The 19033-nt window shown below is 24.6% G+C and overlaps 4 protein-coding genes across 9 annotated transcripts; 2 read left to right on the forward strand and 2 right to left on the reverse strand.

Annotated features, from left to right (window-relative positions):
- Positions 1 to 111: 111 nt before the first annotated feature.
- On the forward strand, positions 112 to 6709 carry LOC551725 (importin-7). Of its 4 annotated transcripts, XR_003304422.1 has the most exons (20): positions 112 to 318; positions 1244 to 1322; positions 1392 to 1542; positions 1623 to 1781; positions 1872 to 2028; positions 2119 to 2483; positions 2666 to 2811; positions 2892 to 3055; positions 3133 to 3252; positions 3348 to 3674; positions 3760 to 3946; positions 4081 to 4304; positions 4383 to 4475; positions 4567 to 4793; positions 4894 to 5099; positions 5187 to 5459; positions 5572 to 5715; positions 5837 to 5933; positions 6100 to 6204; positions 6312 to 6709. XR_003304422.1 is itself a non-coding variant. In XM_026439799.1 (19 exons), the coding sequence occupies exons 1-18, from the start codon at positions 235 to 237 to the stop codon at positions 5902 to 5904; spliced, it is 3174 nt and encodes a 1057-aa protein (XP_026295584.1). In that variant the 5' UTR covers positions 112 to 234; the 3' UTR covers positions 5905 to 5933; positions 6312 to 6709. The 4 variants fall into 4 exon arrangements, 2 of the variants coding, with proteins under 2 accessions (XP_026295584.1, XP_026295586.1); XR_003304421.1 differs by having other exon boundaries at positions 5837 to 6204; positions 6312 to 6703; XM_026439799.1 differs by lacking the exon at positions 6100 to 6204.
- Positions 6710 to 7036: 327 nt separating this feature from the next.
- LOC409225 (NEDD8-conjugating enzyme Ubc12) lies at positions 7037 to 9343 on the reverse strand. The gene is made up of 4 exons (XM_392749.7): positions 9097 to 9343; positions 8396 to 8490; positions 8125 to 8331; positions 7037 to 7984 (listed from the first exon to the last, which is right to left on the reverse strand). Exons 1-4 carry the CDS (start codon positions 9197 to 9199, stop codon positions 7844 to 7846), a joined length of 546 nt encoding a protein of 181 aa, XP_392749.1. The 5' UTR covers positions 9200 to 9343; the 3' UTR covers positions 7037 to 7843.
- On the forward strand, positions 9230 to 13687 carry LOC409226 (FAS-associated factor 1). 3 transcript variants are annotated; one of them, XM_392750.7, is made up of 13 exons: positions 9230 to 9368; positions 10079 to 10139; positions 10606 to 10674; positions 10749 to 11031; positions 11133 to 11310; positions 11402 to 11678; positions 11739 to 11841; positions 11944 to 12089; positions 12157 to 12311; positions 12410 to 12605; positions 12699 to 12802; positions 12918 to 13230; positions 13405 to 13687. In XM_392750.7, the coding sequence occupies exons 2-13, from the start codon at positions 10101 to 10103 to the stop codon at positions 13483 to 13485; spliced, it is 1944 nt and encodes a 647-aa protein (XP_392750.1). In that variant the 5' UTR covers positions 9230 to 9368; positions 10079 to 10100; the 3' UTR covers positions 13486 to 13687. The 3 variants fall into 3 exon arrangements, with proteins under 3 accessions (XP_392750.1, XP_006571374.1, XP_016767286.1); XM_006571311.2 differs by lacking the exon at positions 9230 to 9368 and having other exon boundaries at positions 9837 to 10139; positions 12918 to 13243; XM_016911797.1 differs by lacking the exon at positions 9230 to 9368 and having other exon boundaries at positions 9837 to 10139.
- A 148-nt stretch (positions 13688 to 13835) lies between these two features.
- On the reverse strand, positions 13836 to 17871 carry LOC551637 (exosome RNA helicase MTR4). Its single transcript, XM_003251670.4, has 10 exons — positions 17679 to 17871; positions 17471 to 17572; positions 17139 to 17381; positions 16857 to 17064; positions 16518 to 16784; positions 15600 to 16428; positions 15278 to 15450; positions 14782 to 15213; positions 14148 to 14685; positions 13836 to 14047 (listed from the first exon to the last, which is right to left on the reverse strand). Exons 1-10 carry the CDS (start codon positions 17834 to 17836, stop codon positions 13890 to 13892), a joined length of 3108 nt encoding a protein of 1035 aa, XP_003251718.1. The 5' UTR covers positions 17837 to 17871; the 3' UTR covers positions 13836 to 13889.
- Positions 17872 to 19033: the final 1162 nt, after the last annotated feature.

Raw genomic sequence — 19033 nt, forward strand, 5'->3', positions numbered from 1 at the left:
ATATGTATCTGTTTACAATGTAGTTTACTATCTATATTCCTATGATATAATAAACTTGCTAGTTTCCTCTCTAATTTTTATATATTTAATGGCCGGATGTAACTCACATCAGTTTTGGCTGCCATATTGTTGTGTCACGTGACGAGGGAGTAGTGAGGTGAATGCGCCGGGTCGAATTCGTGACAAAGAGTTAAAAATTTGGATACCATCGTTTACCAGGAAACCAAATACAAGATGGATGTACGAAAAGTAACAGAATTATTACGAGCCACGATCGACCCAGAGCAACAAAAGCAAGCTGAAGAGCAGCTAAATCAGGTCGGTCAACTGATTGAAAACGTGCTTAAATGACCGATACTCCAACAGAAACATGTGCTTCATCGATATCATTTTCTTTCATTATTATTCATCTTTTATATATTTTTTTATTATTATTCATCTATTTATATCTACATAAATAAATAAGTATGTATATATGTATATATATATATATACATCACACACACACACACACACACACACACACACACACACACACACACACACACACACACACACACACACACACCGTAATATATATATATATATATATATATATATATATATATATGTGTGTATATATATATATATGTATATATATATATATGTATATATTATATATATCCGTACATGCATATTTTAATATATATATATATATAATATGTATATAATATATAATACGTATGTGTGTGTATATATACATATATAAATGTATATATATATTCATATATATATTTCTTTAAAAAAAGATTTCTTTAAAAAAAGAAAATAGAAATAAATTTTTTCATCTTTGTTAAAACTAACATTTTGAATTCTTTTATTAACTATACCTTTAACCAAATTTAGAATTATATCAGTTTTGTTTTTTCAATTGTAAAATTTTTTTCTTGCTTTTCTGCTAATAATATTAATAGATTTTCAGATTTCAAACTTTTTATAGTGTTCATATTTAAAATATTTATTATATTTAAAAAACTTTTTTTTTATATAATCAATATAATTCCAACTTATCATGTAACTTATTATTTATTACTATTAAATTAATAAAAATTATTAAAAATAAATTAATAAAAATATATATTAATTTATATATAAAATTATAAAAATTTATATAATATTTATATTTATTTAATATTTATATTATAATTTAATAATAATAAATACAAAAAAATGGTTAAATTTATAATGTAAAGAATATTTTCAGATTCACAAAATTATTGGTTTTGCACCAACATTACTTCAAGTACTAATGACTGCAGAAGAAATGTCTGTACGACAAGCTGGTAATTAATAAGAATAATTGCTTTGAAAAAATATAAAATTTGATTAATGATAATTTAATATAAATTTAGGTGTTATATACTTGAAGAATTTAATTACAACAAATTGGGCAGACAGAGAAAATGAAAATGGGTCAGTTAAGTTTACTATTCATGAACAAGATCGTGCAATGATTCGTGATGCAATTGTTGATGCTCTTGTACACGCACCAGAACTTATTAGGCAAGTTTTTTTTTAAACACATTTTCAATTGTAAATTAGATAATACAATATTTCTATAAATAATTTTTTTATTGATTTAGAGTACAATTGGCTGTTTGTGTTAATAATATAGTAAAACATGATTTTCCTGGGAGATGGACACAAATAGTAGACAAAATCACAATATATTTACAAAATTCAGATGCTTCTTGTTGGCCAGGTGTTCTTCTTGCACTTCATCAACTTGTTAAAAATTTTGAGTATGATATTTTTATTATATTATATAATAATAATATATAATATTTATTTTTCAAAATATTAAATAATATTACAAATATTAATTTTTTTAGATATAAAAAGGCAGAAGAAAGAGGACCATTAAATGAAGCAATGAATCTTTTGTTTCCTATGATTTATCAGTTGATATTACGGCTTTTACCAGATTCTTCAGAACAATCAGTATTGCTACAAAAGCAGATATTAAAAATATTTTTTGCTCTTACACAGGTAAAGACATTTTAAATATATTTTTTTACAATAAAAATGTGAAATCGTTTTTTTAATTTTTATTACAATTTATCTTTTTTTTTTCCCCAGTATACACTTCCCTTAGATTTGATTTCAAAAGAAGTTTTTTCACAATGGATGGATGTAGTACGACAAGTAGCTGATAGACCAGTTCCACCTGAAACTAATAATCCAGACTTGGATGATGACGAACGAGCAGAATTGCCATGGTGGAAATGTAAGAAGTGGGCTCTTCATATTTTACGCAGAATGTTTGAAAGATATGGAAGTCCTGGAAATGTGACTCAAGAGTACAAGGAGTTTTCTAGATGGTACTTGAGAACTTTCAGTGGTGGAATACTTGAAGTTCTTTTAAAAATTTTAGATCAGTATCGAAGAAAGATATATGTATCACCTAGAGTAATTCAACAATCAATTAATTATATTAATCAAGGGTAAGTAATAAAAAAAAATGATTTAATATTCAAATATTATAATTTAATTTATATCAATTTTAATCAGAATGTTATTTAAATTTATTTATTATTTATTATATTTATTTATTATTTATTTAATTTATTATTTATTATATTTTGAAATTAATATAATTTTATATTATATACTATTTCAATTACAGAGTAAGTCACGCATATTCGTGGAAATTTTTAAAGCCACATATGTTTGAAATAATTCGCGATGTACTTTTTCCAATACTCTCATATTCCGCTGCAGATGAAGAACTTTGGAATAACAATCCATATGAATATATTAGAGTGAAATTTGGTAAAGTGTTATTCAAAAATAAATTATATTTTTTATATATTATTTCATTTTAATAAATTAATAAATTTATTATTTTCTAGACATATTTGAAGATTTTGTATCTCCAGTAACTGCTGCACAAACTTTATTATATTCTGCGTGTAAGAAACGTAAGGATATGCTTCAGGAAACTATGCAATTCTGTATGGAAGTTCTAACCAGTCCAAATGCAGATCCTAGACAAAAAGATGGTGCATTGCATATGGTATTTACCTTTATAAAAAAGATATTTTATAAAATAATAAAATATATATTCTAAAAATCAGTTTTTCTTTTTTTTAGGTTGGAAGTTTAGCTGATGTACTATTAAAGAAAAAAGTTTATAAGGAACAAATGGACAAAATGTTATTGCAATACGTTTTTCCTGAATTTAATAGTCCTCATGGACATATGCGTGCAAGAGTAAGTAATATTTATCTGTTTGTTTATTAAAATATAATTGAATACTTGATTTATAATTATTTTTTTATAATTATTATTTTACAATTATATTTCAGGCATGTTGGGTATTACACTATTTCTCGGAAATAAAGTTTAAACAAGAACAAATATTAGTTGAAGCAGTTCGATTGACAACAAATGCTCTTCTAACGGACCAAGATCTACCAGTTAAGGTAGAAGCTGCTATTGCTTTGCAGATGCTTCTTTCTGCTCAAGAAAAAGCACAAAAATATGTAGAACCTTTAATTAAGCCTATAACTCTCGAATTATTAGCTATCGTGCGAGAAACGGAAAATGATGATTTAACAACTGTTATTCAAAAGATTGTTTATACTTATTCAGAACAACTTATGCCAATTGCAGTTGAAATTTGTCAACATCTTGTAAGTATTATTTTTTATTTTTTTAACTAATTATACTTCTTTAAATTAAAATGAGATGCTAAAAAAATATTATAAATATTGTTAGGCTGCAACTTTTAGTCAAGTACTTGAAACAGATGAAGGCAGTGATGAAAAAGCTATTACTGCTATGGGATTATTAAATACAATAGAAACATTACTAAGTGTAATGGAAAATCAACCACAAATTATGGCACGATTGCAACCAACAGTACTTCAAGTTGTTGCCCATATTTTTGGAGAAAGTGTCATGGGTAAGTCAAGCAATAATAATGATGAAAGTAAAAATATTCGAAATAGATATATGTTACATTAGATTATAAATGTATATTATTTATAAATATTATTATATTGACAATATCAACAATAATATTCTTTTATATTTTAGAATTTTATGAAGAAGCTCTTTCATTAGTTTATGATCTTACGGGAAAGACAATTTCTGGAGATATGTGGAAAGTTTTAGAATTAATGTATCAATTATTCCAGAAAGATGGCTTTGAATACTTTACTGATATGATGCCTGCTCTTCATAATTATATTACAGTTGATAGTCCTGCATTTTTATCCAATGAAAATCACATATTAGCTATGTTCAATATGTGCAAAGCTGTACGTTGATTATTTTTTTATAAAAATAAAGAAAATATTTTTATTTGACAATTTTTTTTTTTGTTTTTTATGTATTAGGTCTTAACAGGAGATGCTGGAGAAGATCCAGAATGTCATGCTGCTAAATTATTGGAAGTTATAATTTTGCAATGTAAAGGTCATATCGATCAGGTAAAATTAAATATAATGTATAAAATATGTATAATAATATTTTTTTTAATAAGTAAGTATTAGAAAATTTTACAAAAAAAATTTTTTTTAGTGTATACCTTCATTTGTGCAATTGGTATTAGAACGTTTAATGCGTGAAGTTAAAACATCTGAATTAAGAACAATGTGTTTGCAAGTAGTAATTGCAGCTCTTTATTATAATCCAGCACTCTGTCTTGAAACAATGGATAGATTACAAGGAAATTTTAGACAATCTACAGAACCAATTGCTTCACATTTTATTAAACAATGGATACATGATACAGATTGTTTCTTAGGGTAAATTTATTTTTTATAATAATTGTAAATTTTTTTTATAATTAAATACAAATGCAATTAAATGATATATCTTTGTAAATATAATATTTATATTATTTAGATTACATGATAGAAAACTGTGTGTTCTTGGATTGTGTACATTAATTAGTATGGGTCCTGCAAGACCACCAGCAGTGAATGAATGTGCTCAACAAATTATCCCATCTCTGATTTTACTTTTTGATGGATTAAAAAGAGCCTATGCAGCTAAAGCATCTGATACTGATGACGAAGAGAATGAGGAAGATGATAGCGATATCGACGAAGGTATTAATTTTCATGTATATTTCTATGCATTTATCTTCATTTTTATCACATTTTCAAAAAAATAATAATTTCGTTATATTTTTATAGAAGTTTTATCATCTGATGAAGATGAAATCGACGATGCTAGTCAAGAATATTTAGAAAAACTACAAGAAAAAGTGACTAGATCATCTACACAACATGGTTTTAATGTATCGACATCAATCCAAGATGGGCATGGTGATCATAGATCAGATGATGATGGAGATGATTCAGAATATGATGCCAATGAGGAAACTCCATTAGAATGTTATGCTACGCCTTTGGATTCAGATGATATGAATCAAGATGAATATGTTGTTTTTAAAGAAGTAATGCAAAGTGAGTAATTCTATATTCTTGATTCGAAATCAAATTATGTCAAAAATTAAGTATTATAATTTAGTATTATAAGTAATTATAATTTCTCTTCTTTTTTCTTTTCTTCTTTTAGATATTGAAAGAACAGATACAGTTTGGTATAGAGCATTAACTGGTCACTTAACTGCAGAACAACAAAAAGCATTACAGGAAATTATCTTGTTAGCAGATCAGCGTAAAGCAGCTCTTGAAAGTAAAAGAATTGAACAGAGTGGCGGTAAGACCTTTTATATTAATATTATTAATATGATTTATTATAATAATATAAATAATATAAAATTTATTTTTATGAATACTCTATTATACTAAAATAATACATATTTATGTTATTATTTCAGGTTACGCTTTTCATTCACAGACTGTACCTACATCGTTCAATTTTGGTGGAACGCTTTTGAGCCGATAGACTCCCAATCGTTTATATTTTTAGCTTAAGTAAGTAAATAAATTGCGAAGCATCCAAGTCAAACATCCTTAACAATGCAATATATGTTCCCATTGCGTTAAAATCGATACGCATTATACGCGAGTTAAATTAAACATTAAAAAAGTGTCCATTTTTGTTTGTTTCTCCACGTTCTCTAACTTATCATGACTATAGCTCGGTACATACAACAATGGTAGCATCCTTTCGAGCGTTTGGAAATCCATTCCACGATGGAATCTGCGGAGAAGCACACTTCTTCTCATAACATAATAATAAAACGTAATTAATTTTCATTGTAGAAAAATGCATCTAAAATAAACAAGAATAGTAATTTGCATTTTTTTAAATAAAAAATATTTTTGTTCATTGTTTATTTCGATTTCCAGATTCCAAGGAATATGTTCTGATCTTGATTTCCAAATCGTCGTGCTTCTTCGCCGAGTTCACGCCAATCCATCGTTCAACGCGATCGAATCTTTTTTTTTGTACGAGAAGGAAAAAGATATGTGTGAAAATGAAAGTATGAAAGAATAAAACAAGTGTGTGTGTGTGTGTGTGTGTGTGTGTGTTTGTTTGTATGTTTGAAAAGGAAAGGAAATGAAAAAGAAAATAATTCGATCGCTTTTGAAGCGCTCGAAAAAGTGCCTTCAACACGCTCGACGCGGATGGGACTTTAATCGGAGCAAATTGGATCGAGGCTAGGACGCTTCTCTAGTTTGTAAGTTTCCTAAACACTGTACTAAAATATAATAAATTAATGCTAATTAAAAATGAAGAATTCAAACTTTTCCAGCCTTAATTTCATTACAAATTGTAATTACAAATTTTCAAAAGAAGATTAAATTAATAGAATTATGTCATTACATTATGCTTTTAAGTAAAAATCATGTACAAAATTTGTGACTTAATAAGTTTCTAATTTAAATAATTAGCTAAGCTTTATTTTGTAAAAATTGTATAATGCACCATTAACTACTTTATTATTCATTTGTTTGAAGGAATAAAGTAAAATTTAATAATAGCCTTGCATAATAATGTATTTGGTTAGATTAAATTATATTATTAGGAATAGGATAATTAACAATGATTGAAATGCAATTAAAATGCAAAATTTTCTCATTAACAGCCTTATATTCCACTTTCGATCGATACATAAGTTAAGTTATGTTTTCAAATGAAGATTTTGGCAGGATATATATATATATATATATATATATATATATATATATATATATATATATATATATATATATATCCGTTTATGAAAAATAATTCATATCCTGCGAAATAACTCTCAGGGCGGAGATACACTTATACGAGGAGCTGCATGTTGAAATTATAGATACGTTTGCAGTTTCATATACACATACACATATCATATATACATTTTTGTTAGATAAGATTAGAATAATTCAGTTATAAGTACATACTTATAATGAAATTTTTAATCGAAGTTGGAAAATTATATTAATAGTATATTTTTACAAAGTTGCGACAATTTTAATTATACACTTTTGTTTTTTAAACTTGTAAGAAAAATATTTAATAAAGTAGTAAAAATTTATAATCATTATAGATTTCTTTTAAAAATAATTTTTAACATTTTATATCTTATTTATATTTGCCAATAAATTACTAATTAAATAAAAAACTTGCAAACGTAAATGCAATTTCATTTCTTTATTATATTTGAGAGAGAAAAAAAAAGAAAGGAAAAGTAAGTATCCCACAACTCCGAAAAAATAGCGCATCGGTGGCATTTTTACCAATGGTTTATTGACCAAAGGTTCGAAGCACTCGTAAAGACGCAGAGAGGCCCGTTTAAACAAATGGACGAGAGGAACACATTTAGAGCACAAAGAAGTTCTACTCTCGACCTCTTTCCTCATTGTGTCCTCGGGTAAAGTGAATGTTAATGTCACTTGAGACACCGTTCGAAATAAAACGCGCCGACATAGCCACCTCTCATTGCTTTTGCTACATTCTGCTCAAATGCTCTCCTATTATTTTGAAGGACTTCTGCGGCATCTTTATTCAATGGATCTTCTGGATTTGGTTCCTAAATAAATATTTTTTATAGATATTTTTTTGTTTAAATATATTCAAAAATATTATAGATAATACATATAATATAAATAAAATATAATATAAATTTTTTATTTCATTATAAAAAATATCATTATATATTATATTAAATACCAAGAAAAGATATTGTAATCCATAAACAATAGAATTAATTGTAAGGACTGGTTTCCAATCTTCTCTTAAAATATTCAAACACACATTGCCATCTAAATCAATATTAGGATGATAAACTTGTGTTTCACATTTTACTTTAGGTGGTTCATGTGGATAATTTGGTCCAACTTTGAAACTGAAAACAAATCTACCACCTCTATAAAATCCCTAAAAAATTAAAAAATAATTATCAAATTATATACATAAAAAAGAAATGAAAAAGAAATCTTACCTCATCTGGACAAATAATTAGCTTAAAGCTAAGAAGATCATCTGGATCAGGAAACTCTGTCCCACATGTTTTTGGAAGATTGAGTTCATTTATATCTAAATAAAATAAGAATTTCTTAAAATATGTTGAAGAATAAAACAAAAAAATATTTTTAATTTAAAAAATTTTAAAAATTAAATGAATATTAATCATAAAAAATATAATTAATTTATTTATATTTATTAAAAATGTTTCTAAAGTCATGTTAATAATTATTTTTTAATAAGCCATCTGTTTTAATGGATACAAATATATCTATTATTATTATCTTAAAATTTATTTTTTTAAATATTTATGATATTTATTGGAATTTATAATTAGTATTTTAGAAGAATTTAATGAAATACTTACATAGTATCAATATATTTTTAAAATTATGAAAATAAATTAAATTGTATATATATTCAAACAGATAATGAAAAATATATACATATAAATATAAAATATAAAAAATCTAAATATAAAGTATATAACGAGTATTAATAAAAATGAACAAACAGCTACAATAGTTACAAAGTAAAACTAATTATAAGATCAAAACTTTATAAAATTTTTAATAAATTTCTTTCTAATTAATTTATATTTTTCATATATTAAATGAAGTTTGTAATAACAAATAAAACAGAAATTGAAAAGAAGACTATAAGTATCCGTCAATAAACCTTTTGTGATTCTCAGTTGCGCTGCAGATGCTTTTTTTTGGGTGCCAGCTTTCGGTGACTCGCCATCCTTTTTCGCCTGTTTTAATGAAAATAATTTGATCATGATAGAGTGGCGGTGCCAGGCGTGGAAGGCACAAAAGTCTTCTTCCTCGAACGGCCACGCGCGCAGCTACGATGCACGCAACAAAACTTTTTGACAATGGAAACAACTACTGTGAATTTACGACTGGTTTCACGTGGACGGAATAAAATTCGTTTCTGTTACGATCACGGTATTAAAGTCCCATTTTTCATACTATATATTAAAGCCTGTATTTCATTTATGTATATACGTTTTAACTTAAGATTGAATAATTAATTCTTTTCTTTTAATAAGATAATTTTTTTTATAATAATATATTTAATTATTTAGCTATAATAATACAAAATATAAAATATTAATCCTTAATTTTATCTATATTTAATTTATTATTTCATAATTTGTAAAAATATAGAATGAAGTTTAAATGTGAATTATAGAACTTCTGAATTATATATATAGTATATATTCTGAATTATAAAACTTCAGTCATTATTATTATTACTTCATAGAAATGTATAATAAATAAAATTTGTTATATATAGAAAAAATACGGAATATAAAATGTTTAAGTTACATTATTGTAAATATAAATGATATTTTGCATATACTTTTTATCATTTAAATATGATTGGTAACCATTTATAATGATTTAGGATTCTACCAATCGTAATTTCTCATATATATTGGAAATATTTATTCGAGTTGTGAAAATATCTGTCGTTGGATGTACAAATAATTATTTACTATTGTAAGGAAAAATATATAAACACTAGATGGTTCAATGTTCGTTTTGAATTAGTGTGAGATATAAGACGTCAATGGCTTACATTAGTTGTGCATGTTGCTTGTAACGATCAAAAAGTAACGAGATAGATTTCGCGATCTATATATTTTCTCTAGTTTGACAGTAAACGACGACACAATGGCTGGAGTCCGGGATGAGATTTTAGCTAACTTTCAGGTAATTTATTGGACGTTTAATTATTTGTTAATTTTAAATACAACATAGATTTTAGGTTATGATGTATGTATTAATGACATTGACAGTAGTAGAAAAAATGTATAAACATAAAACAATATTTTCGTTTGTTTCATTTTCAATTTGTCAAAATTTTAACAATATTTAAAAATATATAAATATAAAAATCATTTAAATAATATTCTCTGATGGTATTTGATACTTTATATTTTTGAACTTTTTTTGGTGTTGTCTTCTTTTGTCTTTATTGTATTTATGGATTATAAAACAAAGACTAAAATTAAAAGTACAAAAAGGAATTTTAAAAAAGAATTTTATTATTCATTTATTTATTCATTTCAATTTATGATATTAAAATAAAATATTATATTATTTAAAAATTAATTTTATATTAATATTTATATCAATTAATTACATTTGGAATAAATAAATATAAGTTGCTTTTTAGGCATGTACAGGAATTGATGATGTTGGTGATGCCATTAAATATTTAGAAGAATCAAATTGGGATTTATTGGTAAATTTTTCTATATAAATTCATTTTGTTTTTTATATATAAAAATTAATAATTTAAATAATGTTATATTGTAGGCAGCAGTAAATCAAGCTATGCTTCGTAGTACACAACAATTACCTTCTGAAATAAGTCCAGATATAGAAATGATAGAAGAAATTGAAAGAATGCCACAATCACATTCATTTTCATCTCAAACTAATTGTGATTCTAAAAATAATTCCATAATGGAAGTAACAGAAAATTCAAAACCAGGAACAAGTAAATCTAAAACTTGTGAAAGAGAAAGGACACTTACATTCCATGTTAATCATCTTAATAATGAATATGAAATAAATTTATCTGAATTTTCATCTTTAAGTAAGTTTTATTATTAAATAATTTTTTTTATTTGTTACATTTATTTATTGTTAGATCAAAAATGATATAAGATAAAATATAAAAATAAATAATATTTATAGAGGATCTCAAGCAACTTATATGGGTACAAACAAATGTCCCACCTTGTCAACAACGTCTTTATGGATGGAAAAAAGAACCAAAATCAGATTATAGATCATTACAATCATTAGATTTACCAAAAGAAAATACTTTATATATGTCTCCTATAACAGAAGATGTTGATTTAACAACTGATATGTAAGTAAATTTCTTAAAAATTATTTATTTTTATTTATATAAATTTATTAAATATTTCATTAATTAAATACATTTTTTATTATTTTTATAGTGTGAGTTTATCAAAACGAATGACTCAAACATATACTTTAAACATAAGAGATGAAATAAACAAGGAAACATATAATTTGAAATTTCCTGGAACAAATACAGTTTTGGATGTAAAATCTGGTATTTATTCATTAACAGCTGTTCCAGTTCGAAATCAACAATGGAAAGGCTGGCCAAATTCAGTAAAAAATGATAATATTATGTTAGCCCAAAGTGGAATTTCTTATCCAGAACATGATTTATCTGTAAATGAACTTCCTATGAAAGAAGAAAAGAAGGTATTAATAATTATGTTATAAATATAATATATCATTAAAATAATACTTTGTTATTTTTAGGATGTCATAGATTTAATTGAAAGTGATAGTTCAATAGATGAAGATGATATAGAAGATGATATTTTTGTAGATAATGTCAGATCTACAAAAACTCAACGTCTTAGTAAGTAAATTAAATTTGCTTAATAAATATTTTAAATTTTAATTTTTTAATATTAATATTACTTTTTTTTTTATTATACTAATCCAATCTTATCATTTACAGTGCCAGAAAATGTAGCAGATGAAACAATAGGTACAATGCATTTTGCAGAAGAATTTGAAAAACGATATGGACCAGCACATCCAGAATTTTTTACTGGTACATTTAAAGATGCAGTTAAAGAATCATGTTTAAAGCCAGCAAAAGAGGTTAATAATTATTATTTAAAAAATCATTGTTTATCTTATATAAAATTGTAAATTTTTGATGTTACAGAGAAAATTATTAGCTGTATATTTGCATCATGATAATAGTGTACTAGCAAATGTATGTTGCACACAATTATTAAGTTGTGAAGCTGTACTCCAAGTTTTATCTGCAAATTTCATAGTATGGGGTTGGGATATTACATTTGAATCTAATAAACAAAAGTATATATATATTTAATTATAAAATATATTTTTAATATACTTTTATATAACATGAAATCTTTTTTTATAAAATATTTTATTTGAATTGAATATTTTAGATTTCTTTCATCTGTAAAACAAACATTAGGATCATTTGCAACATTAGCTATGGAAAATATAGATGTCGATACTTTACCTGCTCTTGTAATTATAATGAGAGCTAGATCCATTACAGAAATGTTTACAGTAATACATGCCAATGTGGGAGTAAATGAACTATTAACTAATTTAATTCATGTTGTTGAAGTATTTCAGGTAAATAAATATTTAATATATGGCTTTAGATGATTAATATGATATTAATATGATATATTGATCTATTATTAAATTTCCATTTCTGAAAAATAGGAACAAAGACGTACTGATATTGGTGTTGAAGAAGAAAGACAAGCTAGAGAAAGAGTAAAACAAGAACAAGATAGAGCATATCAGGAAAGTTTAGCTGCAGATAGGTATATTAAAAATAATTATTAATTAGTAAAATATTTCGAAATTATATTGTATAGTATTTTAATAAAAAAACAATAAATAAATAATGTGTATGTTATATATGTATATTTTTTTTAGAGCAAAAGAAGAAGCAAAACAAATGCAAGAAGAATTAGAAAAGCAACGAAAAGAACAAGCAGAAAACGAAAGGTTGGCTGAAGAAGCAAGAAAAGAAGCTCATAGACAGGCGGTAGAATCGAGTTTACCACCTGAACCACAACAAGGAACTGGCGATGGAGTGTTAAAAGTACGAGTACGGCTTCCAGCTGGAAAATTTCTAGAGCGCAGATTTCAATCTGATACGCCTTTACAAACACTTCTTAACTTTCTCATTGTGGAAGGTTATCCAACAGAAGAATACAAAGTTCTATGTAGTTGGCCTCGAAGGGATGTAAGTAGATGATGTAAGCACTTAAGTTCTTATTACATAAATGTGCTTTCCTTTTTATCAAGTTAAATATGCACACATATATATGCATGCAATTTATGAATAAATTTTACAATATTTAATAGAATTTAAAATTTTTTTAAATTTATTTAAATTTAATTTCTATATTTGTTTTAGTTAACATCTATGGATTCAAAACTCACTCTTATGGATTTAAAATTCTGTCCTCAAGAAACAGTAATTTTAGAAGAACGATAAGTAATTTGTTGTAATTAAATTAAAATGTAGAATTTAAGCATTGCAATATTCTGAAAGTGTTATTTATTTAACAAGTTTTGAATAGTTATCAGTTAGTATGAGTTCAGTTTATTGTGCAACTACATTTTTATGCTGTATCTTTTCGTACTATTCATTCGTACGACAAATGTAGTCTTATATTATAAAAAGTCCTTTCCATGCATGTGCATTGTATATTTTAAATTCCTAAAAATAAATTACATTTCAAAAAACCTCAAACAAAAGGCTACTTTTGTTTGTCGTTACCATAATTGCAAGAAAGATTTAAAAATATATTAAAGGAGTTCAATTTGTAATAAATATAAATGGAATTTGTAATAAAAAAATATATTTTGAATAATATTAAATTTTTTAAAGAATTTTTATTACAAATACAAAGATGCAGCAAAGACAATGTCACGTTTTATAAGTTTAATTGCTTCACTAAATTTATTTTCTAAATCCGTATTTCCAATATTTTTGGCTGCTTGACATAATTGTCTAAGAACTTCTTCCAAACGACGCATACATCTTATAATAGAACCTAGAATTAATTAAAATTATAATATTTTCAAAAGAATAAATATAAAAATATTTGATAATTTAGTAAAAAAAAAAAAAAATGTAAAAATTTTGAAATATACCTTCAAATATATCTGTCATTTTACAAATTTGTAAAAAAGTAGCTCCTTTACACCAAGCATATACAACATCCATTAAATATGGCTTAAATCGTTCTACATATGTATCTTCATCTAATTCTAGATTAGCTTCTGTAGATACTTTTGCTATTCTTCGAGCTAAATCTTGCATTTGTCTAAGTGGACCACTTAATTCTTCAGTACTCTTAGGCATTTCATTTGATTTGTCATCGCAAACAAAACAACTAATTAATGCTACCATTTGTGGTACACTTAATGAATTAAATAAACCATTAAAAATCATTTCTGTCATTAACAATTCGTCAGCTCCATTAAGTTCACAAGCCACTCTGCCTTTTAATTCTATAACATCTGATGCTGTACAATAGGCCATTCTTCGCAATACTCGTTTTCTACATTTTAATTCATCCATTTGAAGTATTGATTTAGCTTGTTTTAATTCTAATTTAGCTTGTTTTAGCTGATTACCTAAATCTTCTTTATGTAAAAATTGTTCATATAGAATATTTACATTAGGATCCTAAGATAAAAAATAATAAAATATTCATTTTAAAAATAATATTAAAAAATATTACAAATTAAAAAAATATATGAAAAGAAAAGATAATATTATTACCTTATGTAAAGGATGAGCATATAATTTTTCTTCTAATACTTCAATTTTTTTGACGATATCTTTGAAAGCATCATCTTCAATGTGCATATCTGTAATAGGATTTAACAATGGTGGCCCATCTGGAAATCTTTTTTTTACTTCTTGTATTGTTTTTAATACGCTTTTTCTATTATCAGATGGTCTTAAATCTTTTGGATAATATAATCTAAGTGAACTAATTTGAGAAATTAATGTATGTATAACAGGAACTACTTCCATGTCACCTTCTTCTCCTTCTCGACAAGGTACAGGACATCCTTCACTAGAGTTTTTAGAAATGTGAAGTAATATATCAATAATGATAACAGTATTTTCTCTTATTGGATTTTTAGGATTTTTCTTTTTGAAATTTACAATTATACCCCAATCAAACATTTCATTTTCATTTTTTACCTACAATTATCAATATGATTAAAAAAAATAATTTTGAATATAAATGCTATAGATAAATATTTACTTTTACTAATCTTCCAGGTTGTAAAAATGGAAGTAAATATTCTGGTTTTGTTAAGAAACATCTAAATTCAGTGCTAAGATGTTCAAGTTGTTCACGTATATCATGATAGGAAGATATGTGATTATATCTATCAATAGTTACTGCATTATATGCACCTTGCAAATCCTTTACTTCTATAATGATATATGTAAAATATAAATATATATATGAATATACAGAGATATTTTTACATAAAAATATAAAAATATTTTATTCTGATTTAAAATATATAAGAAATATTTTATTTTATTTTAAAATCTAATAAATGAATAGAATTACTTACTGTTATATAAATCTGGAATAGAGGCTTGATTTTGAAATTGATAAAAACTTCTTTCAAGCATATATTCTGGATTAATTTCTTCAACTCTCAAAAGATTTAAAACCATATTATATGTTAAATGAAAAGCTGAATTAATAGGATCTGGTTTTCCTTGTACAATTGCTTTACCAACAACTGGACTAACTTGTTCATCTATCATTAATATTACTATTCCCTTTTCATCTAAACCTCTTCTACCTGCTCGACCAGACATTTGTATATATTCTCCAGATGTAATCCAACGAAAGTCTTTACCATCAAATTTTCGTGATGCTGTAAATAAAACTGTTCGTGCTGGCATATTTAATCCCATAGCAAAAGTTTCTGTTGCAAATAATGCTTTTATTAATCCTTCACCAAATAATATTTCTACAGTTTCTTTCAGAATAGGTAAAAGTCCACCATGATGAATACCTATTCCTCGTCTTAAAAGTGGTAATACATTTTCAACTTGTGGTAAACGTCGATCTTCTTCGTTAAGAACATCCATAGCATTATTAAATACTTCATCTACCAACTTTTTTTCTTCTAATGTATTCAAATCTAATTTAGCCATTTGCATGGCATATATCTCACAATCTTTTTTGGAAAAACTAAATATAATAACAGGTGCAAAATTTCTTTCCATAATCATTTTGACCATTTTAAAGATATTTGTTTGTCCAGCATTTGATGGACGAATACCACCTTTGCGACCTTTACTATCCCCTTTAGCTGCATCACTATGTTGTAAACAAGCCATTGCCCTGTTAAAATTCTCTTCTTTAAATTGTCCCATTTCATCCACAACCTACATATAAATATAAATATAAATATATATTATTTAAATGAAATCTTCATTTTATAACAAATAATTTATTTATTATAATTTTTACAAACCAAATGAATACCATCTCCACCAACAGGAAATATATAATGTTGTAAAGGAGTTGGTCTGTAATCTGTATAAACAACATGACATGGTTGCTTATGTAAATGTGCAACCCATTCTACAAATTGTCTAGCATTAGGTATAGTAGCAGAAAGAAATACATAGTGCACATTGTCTGGTAATAATATTAATGTTTCTTCCCATACAACTCCTCTTTCTTTATCACGCATATAATGAATTTCATCAAAAATTACCCATCCAACTTCACGCATTACCTTAAATGTCACATATATTATTTAAATTATTATCATTTATATATAATATAATATAATAAAATTTTTAAAAACCTCAGATCCACGATAAAGCATATTTCTTAAGATTTCAGTAGTCATAATAAGCACACTTGCTGTTGGATTAATTGTTACATCTCCAGTTACTAAACCTACATCTTTAAATTCTTCAAAAAATTCTCTATACTTTTGATTACTTAATGCTTTTATAGGTGTTGTATAAATGACTCTTTGCTTATCTCTTAATGAACATGCTATTGCATATCTGTAAAGTTTTAAAAATTATCTATATAATATTATTATTTATATCTAAAATTTATTCAAATTTCAAATACATACTCTGCAACAACAGTTTTACCAGCTGATGTATGTGCAGAAACTAAAACAGATTGATTATTTTCAATACATAAGATTGCTTCTTTTTGGAAAGGATCTAATACAAATTTGTATTCTTTTGCTGGTTTGCTTTGTTTATTCTCTAATGGTATATATTCATAATCTGGAGGAACTGCAACTTCATGTGTACATGACTCAATTGTTTCTATTGTATGTATTTTAATACGTGGTGCTAATTCTTCTATACTATATAAATTTAAAAAATATATATATTCAAAAATATTTATCAAATAGTTTAAATGAAACTCTACAAAAAGTTTTATAAAAAAACTTACTTTAAATCTTCCAATACAGGATCAGACCGCAATTTTTTAGAAACTAATTCATCAGAATCATTTTCAAATTCTCGTTTAGTACCACTTTCTAAATTAGTTTTCCTGTGTTATTATTTCTTATGTATTATTTTTTTTAATTAAAAATATTTCTTATATTACATTTAAAATATCAATATAATAGAGAGGTTATGGAATAATTTATACTTACTTTTCATTAAATGATGTATTTAAATCTTCATTTCTTGGTTTCACCGGAGCTGGAATCACTTCTACTATATCTTCTGCTTCTTCAAAAACATCAAATAAGTCTTCAGTAAAATTAGCCATTATAAATATAAATTTATGCGAAGTATGTACAATTTTCATCGATTCTTGAGACAAATCAAGATTGTTTATATTTATCGATACTTTATATCAACTATCGATTATATAATTATATCGAATGACAAATCGATCATCGATTAATTTTAAATTTTATATCATCTTTTTATATTAATTTTATATAATTTTATATAATTTTCTTATTTCAAATATACAGATATATATTTCAAAATCATGAATTCAAATACATATAAAAATGAATATTCATTTCTTTTTTTATATCGTATAATTGTTTCGTATCAATAGTATAGATAAATATTTTATTTTTTTGCGCATGACAAAATTTAATAATTTAATAATTTAATAATTTAATAAAAATGCAAGTATATATCAATTGATTATTATGATTATTAATTTTTTATTATCATATAAAAAAATGATATAATTTTATTTAATGAAATTTGAATCTATTTGAATTAAAGAACTTTTCAATATACATTGCTTACTTAATCTGTTTTGGATATTTATGACTTGTTAACTTTACATATCGTTTGATTGAATTTTAGATAACATATAGAATAACAGATATAATATTTAATGCATTTTTTGTTCTATTTTTTGTTTATTAGAATTTCTTTATCATTTTAGTTTTATTCTCAATATTATTCATATTAATAATAATTGAAATTGAAACTAAAATTTTAACAAAAATTCTAAATAGAATAAATATTTATATAAATTAATTATTTATATATTTACATAAATTATTGTGAGATAGATAATTAAAATGAGTTTCACCCTGTTATGTATATTTTTTTAATTATAAAAAACTCTTTGTATTAAATAAAAAGAAATTATTAGAAATCAGAAAAATTATTATTATGCATATTATTTTTAATTTATCAATGTTTTTTATTTTATCAAACTTTTATTTGTAATTTATTTTAAAATGGATGCTCATCTCTCGAATCGATCATAATGCGATATTAATTCATAAATTAATTCTGTGATTATTGTAGATTATAAATTTTAAAAAATTTTTAAATATAAAATTAAATATATTTTTTCAAATTTAATTAATAAAATTTAATTTTTTTTTAAATGTTTAGAAATTATAAGTTTTTCAAATATTTTTTTCAAATATTTAAAAATCATTTATATACGAAATAATTATAAATTAAAAGAACTGAAAAAGAAATAAAACGTATTCAATTCACATCCTTCATCATTATAAAGATACTT

Source organism: Apis mellifera, linkage group LG1 (genome assembly GCF_003254395.2).
Source record: "Apis mellifera strain DH4 linkage group LG1, Amel_HAv3.1, whole genome shotgun sequence".
NCBI classification, from domain to species: domain Eukaryota; kingdom Metazoa; phylum Arthropoda; class Insecta; order Hymenoptera; family Apidae; genus Apis; species Apis mellifera.

Coding starts and splice junctions, on each gene's coding strand:
- LOC409225 (XM_392749.7), bottom strand. CDS start 9,199: ATGATCAAATTATTTTCATTAAAACAGGCGAAAAAGGATGGCGAGTCA. Junction 8,332..8,395: donor TAATTATTTGTCCAGATGAG/GTAAGATTTCTT, acceptor TTAATTTTTTAG/GGATTTTATAGAGGTGGTAG. Junction 7,985..8,124: donor GATTACAATATCTTTTCTTG/GTATTTAATATA, acceptor ATATTTATTTAG/GAACCAAATCCAGAAGATCC.
- LOC551637 (XM_003251670.4), bottom strand. CDS start 17,836: ATGAAAATTGTACATACTTCGCATAAATTTATATTTATAATGGCTAAT. Junction 17,573..17,678: donor AATACATCATTTAATGAAAA/GTAAGTATAAAT, acceptor ATAATAACACAG/GAAAACTAATTTAGAAAGTG. Junction 17,382..17,470: donor CCTGTATTGGAAGATTTAAA/GTAAGTTTTTTT, acceptor AAATTTATATAG/TATAGAAGAATTAGCACCAC.
- LOC551725 (XM_026439799.1), top strand. CDS start 235: ATGGATGTACGAAAAGTAACAGAATTATTACGAGCCACGATCGACCCA. Junction 319..1,243: donor CTGAAGAGCAGCTAAATCAG/GTCGGTCAACTG, acceptor GAATATTTTCAG/ATTCACAAAATTATTGGTTT. Junction 3,253..3,347: donor ATGGACATATGCGTGCAAGA/GTAAGTAATATT, acceptor ATTATATTTCAG/GCATGTTGGGTATTACACTA.
- LOC409226 (XM_392750.7), top strand. CDS start 10,101: ATGGCTGGAGTCCGGGATGAGATTTTAGCTAACTTTCAG. Junction 11,842..11,943: donor TACAAAAACTCAACGTCTTA/GTAAGTAAATTA, acceptor TATCATTTACAG/TGCCAGAAAATGTAGCAGAT. Junction 12,803..12,917: donor GAAAGTTTAGCTGCAGATAG/GTATATTAAAAA, acceptor TATTTTTTTTAG/AGCAAAAGAAGAAGCAAAAC.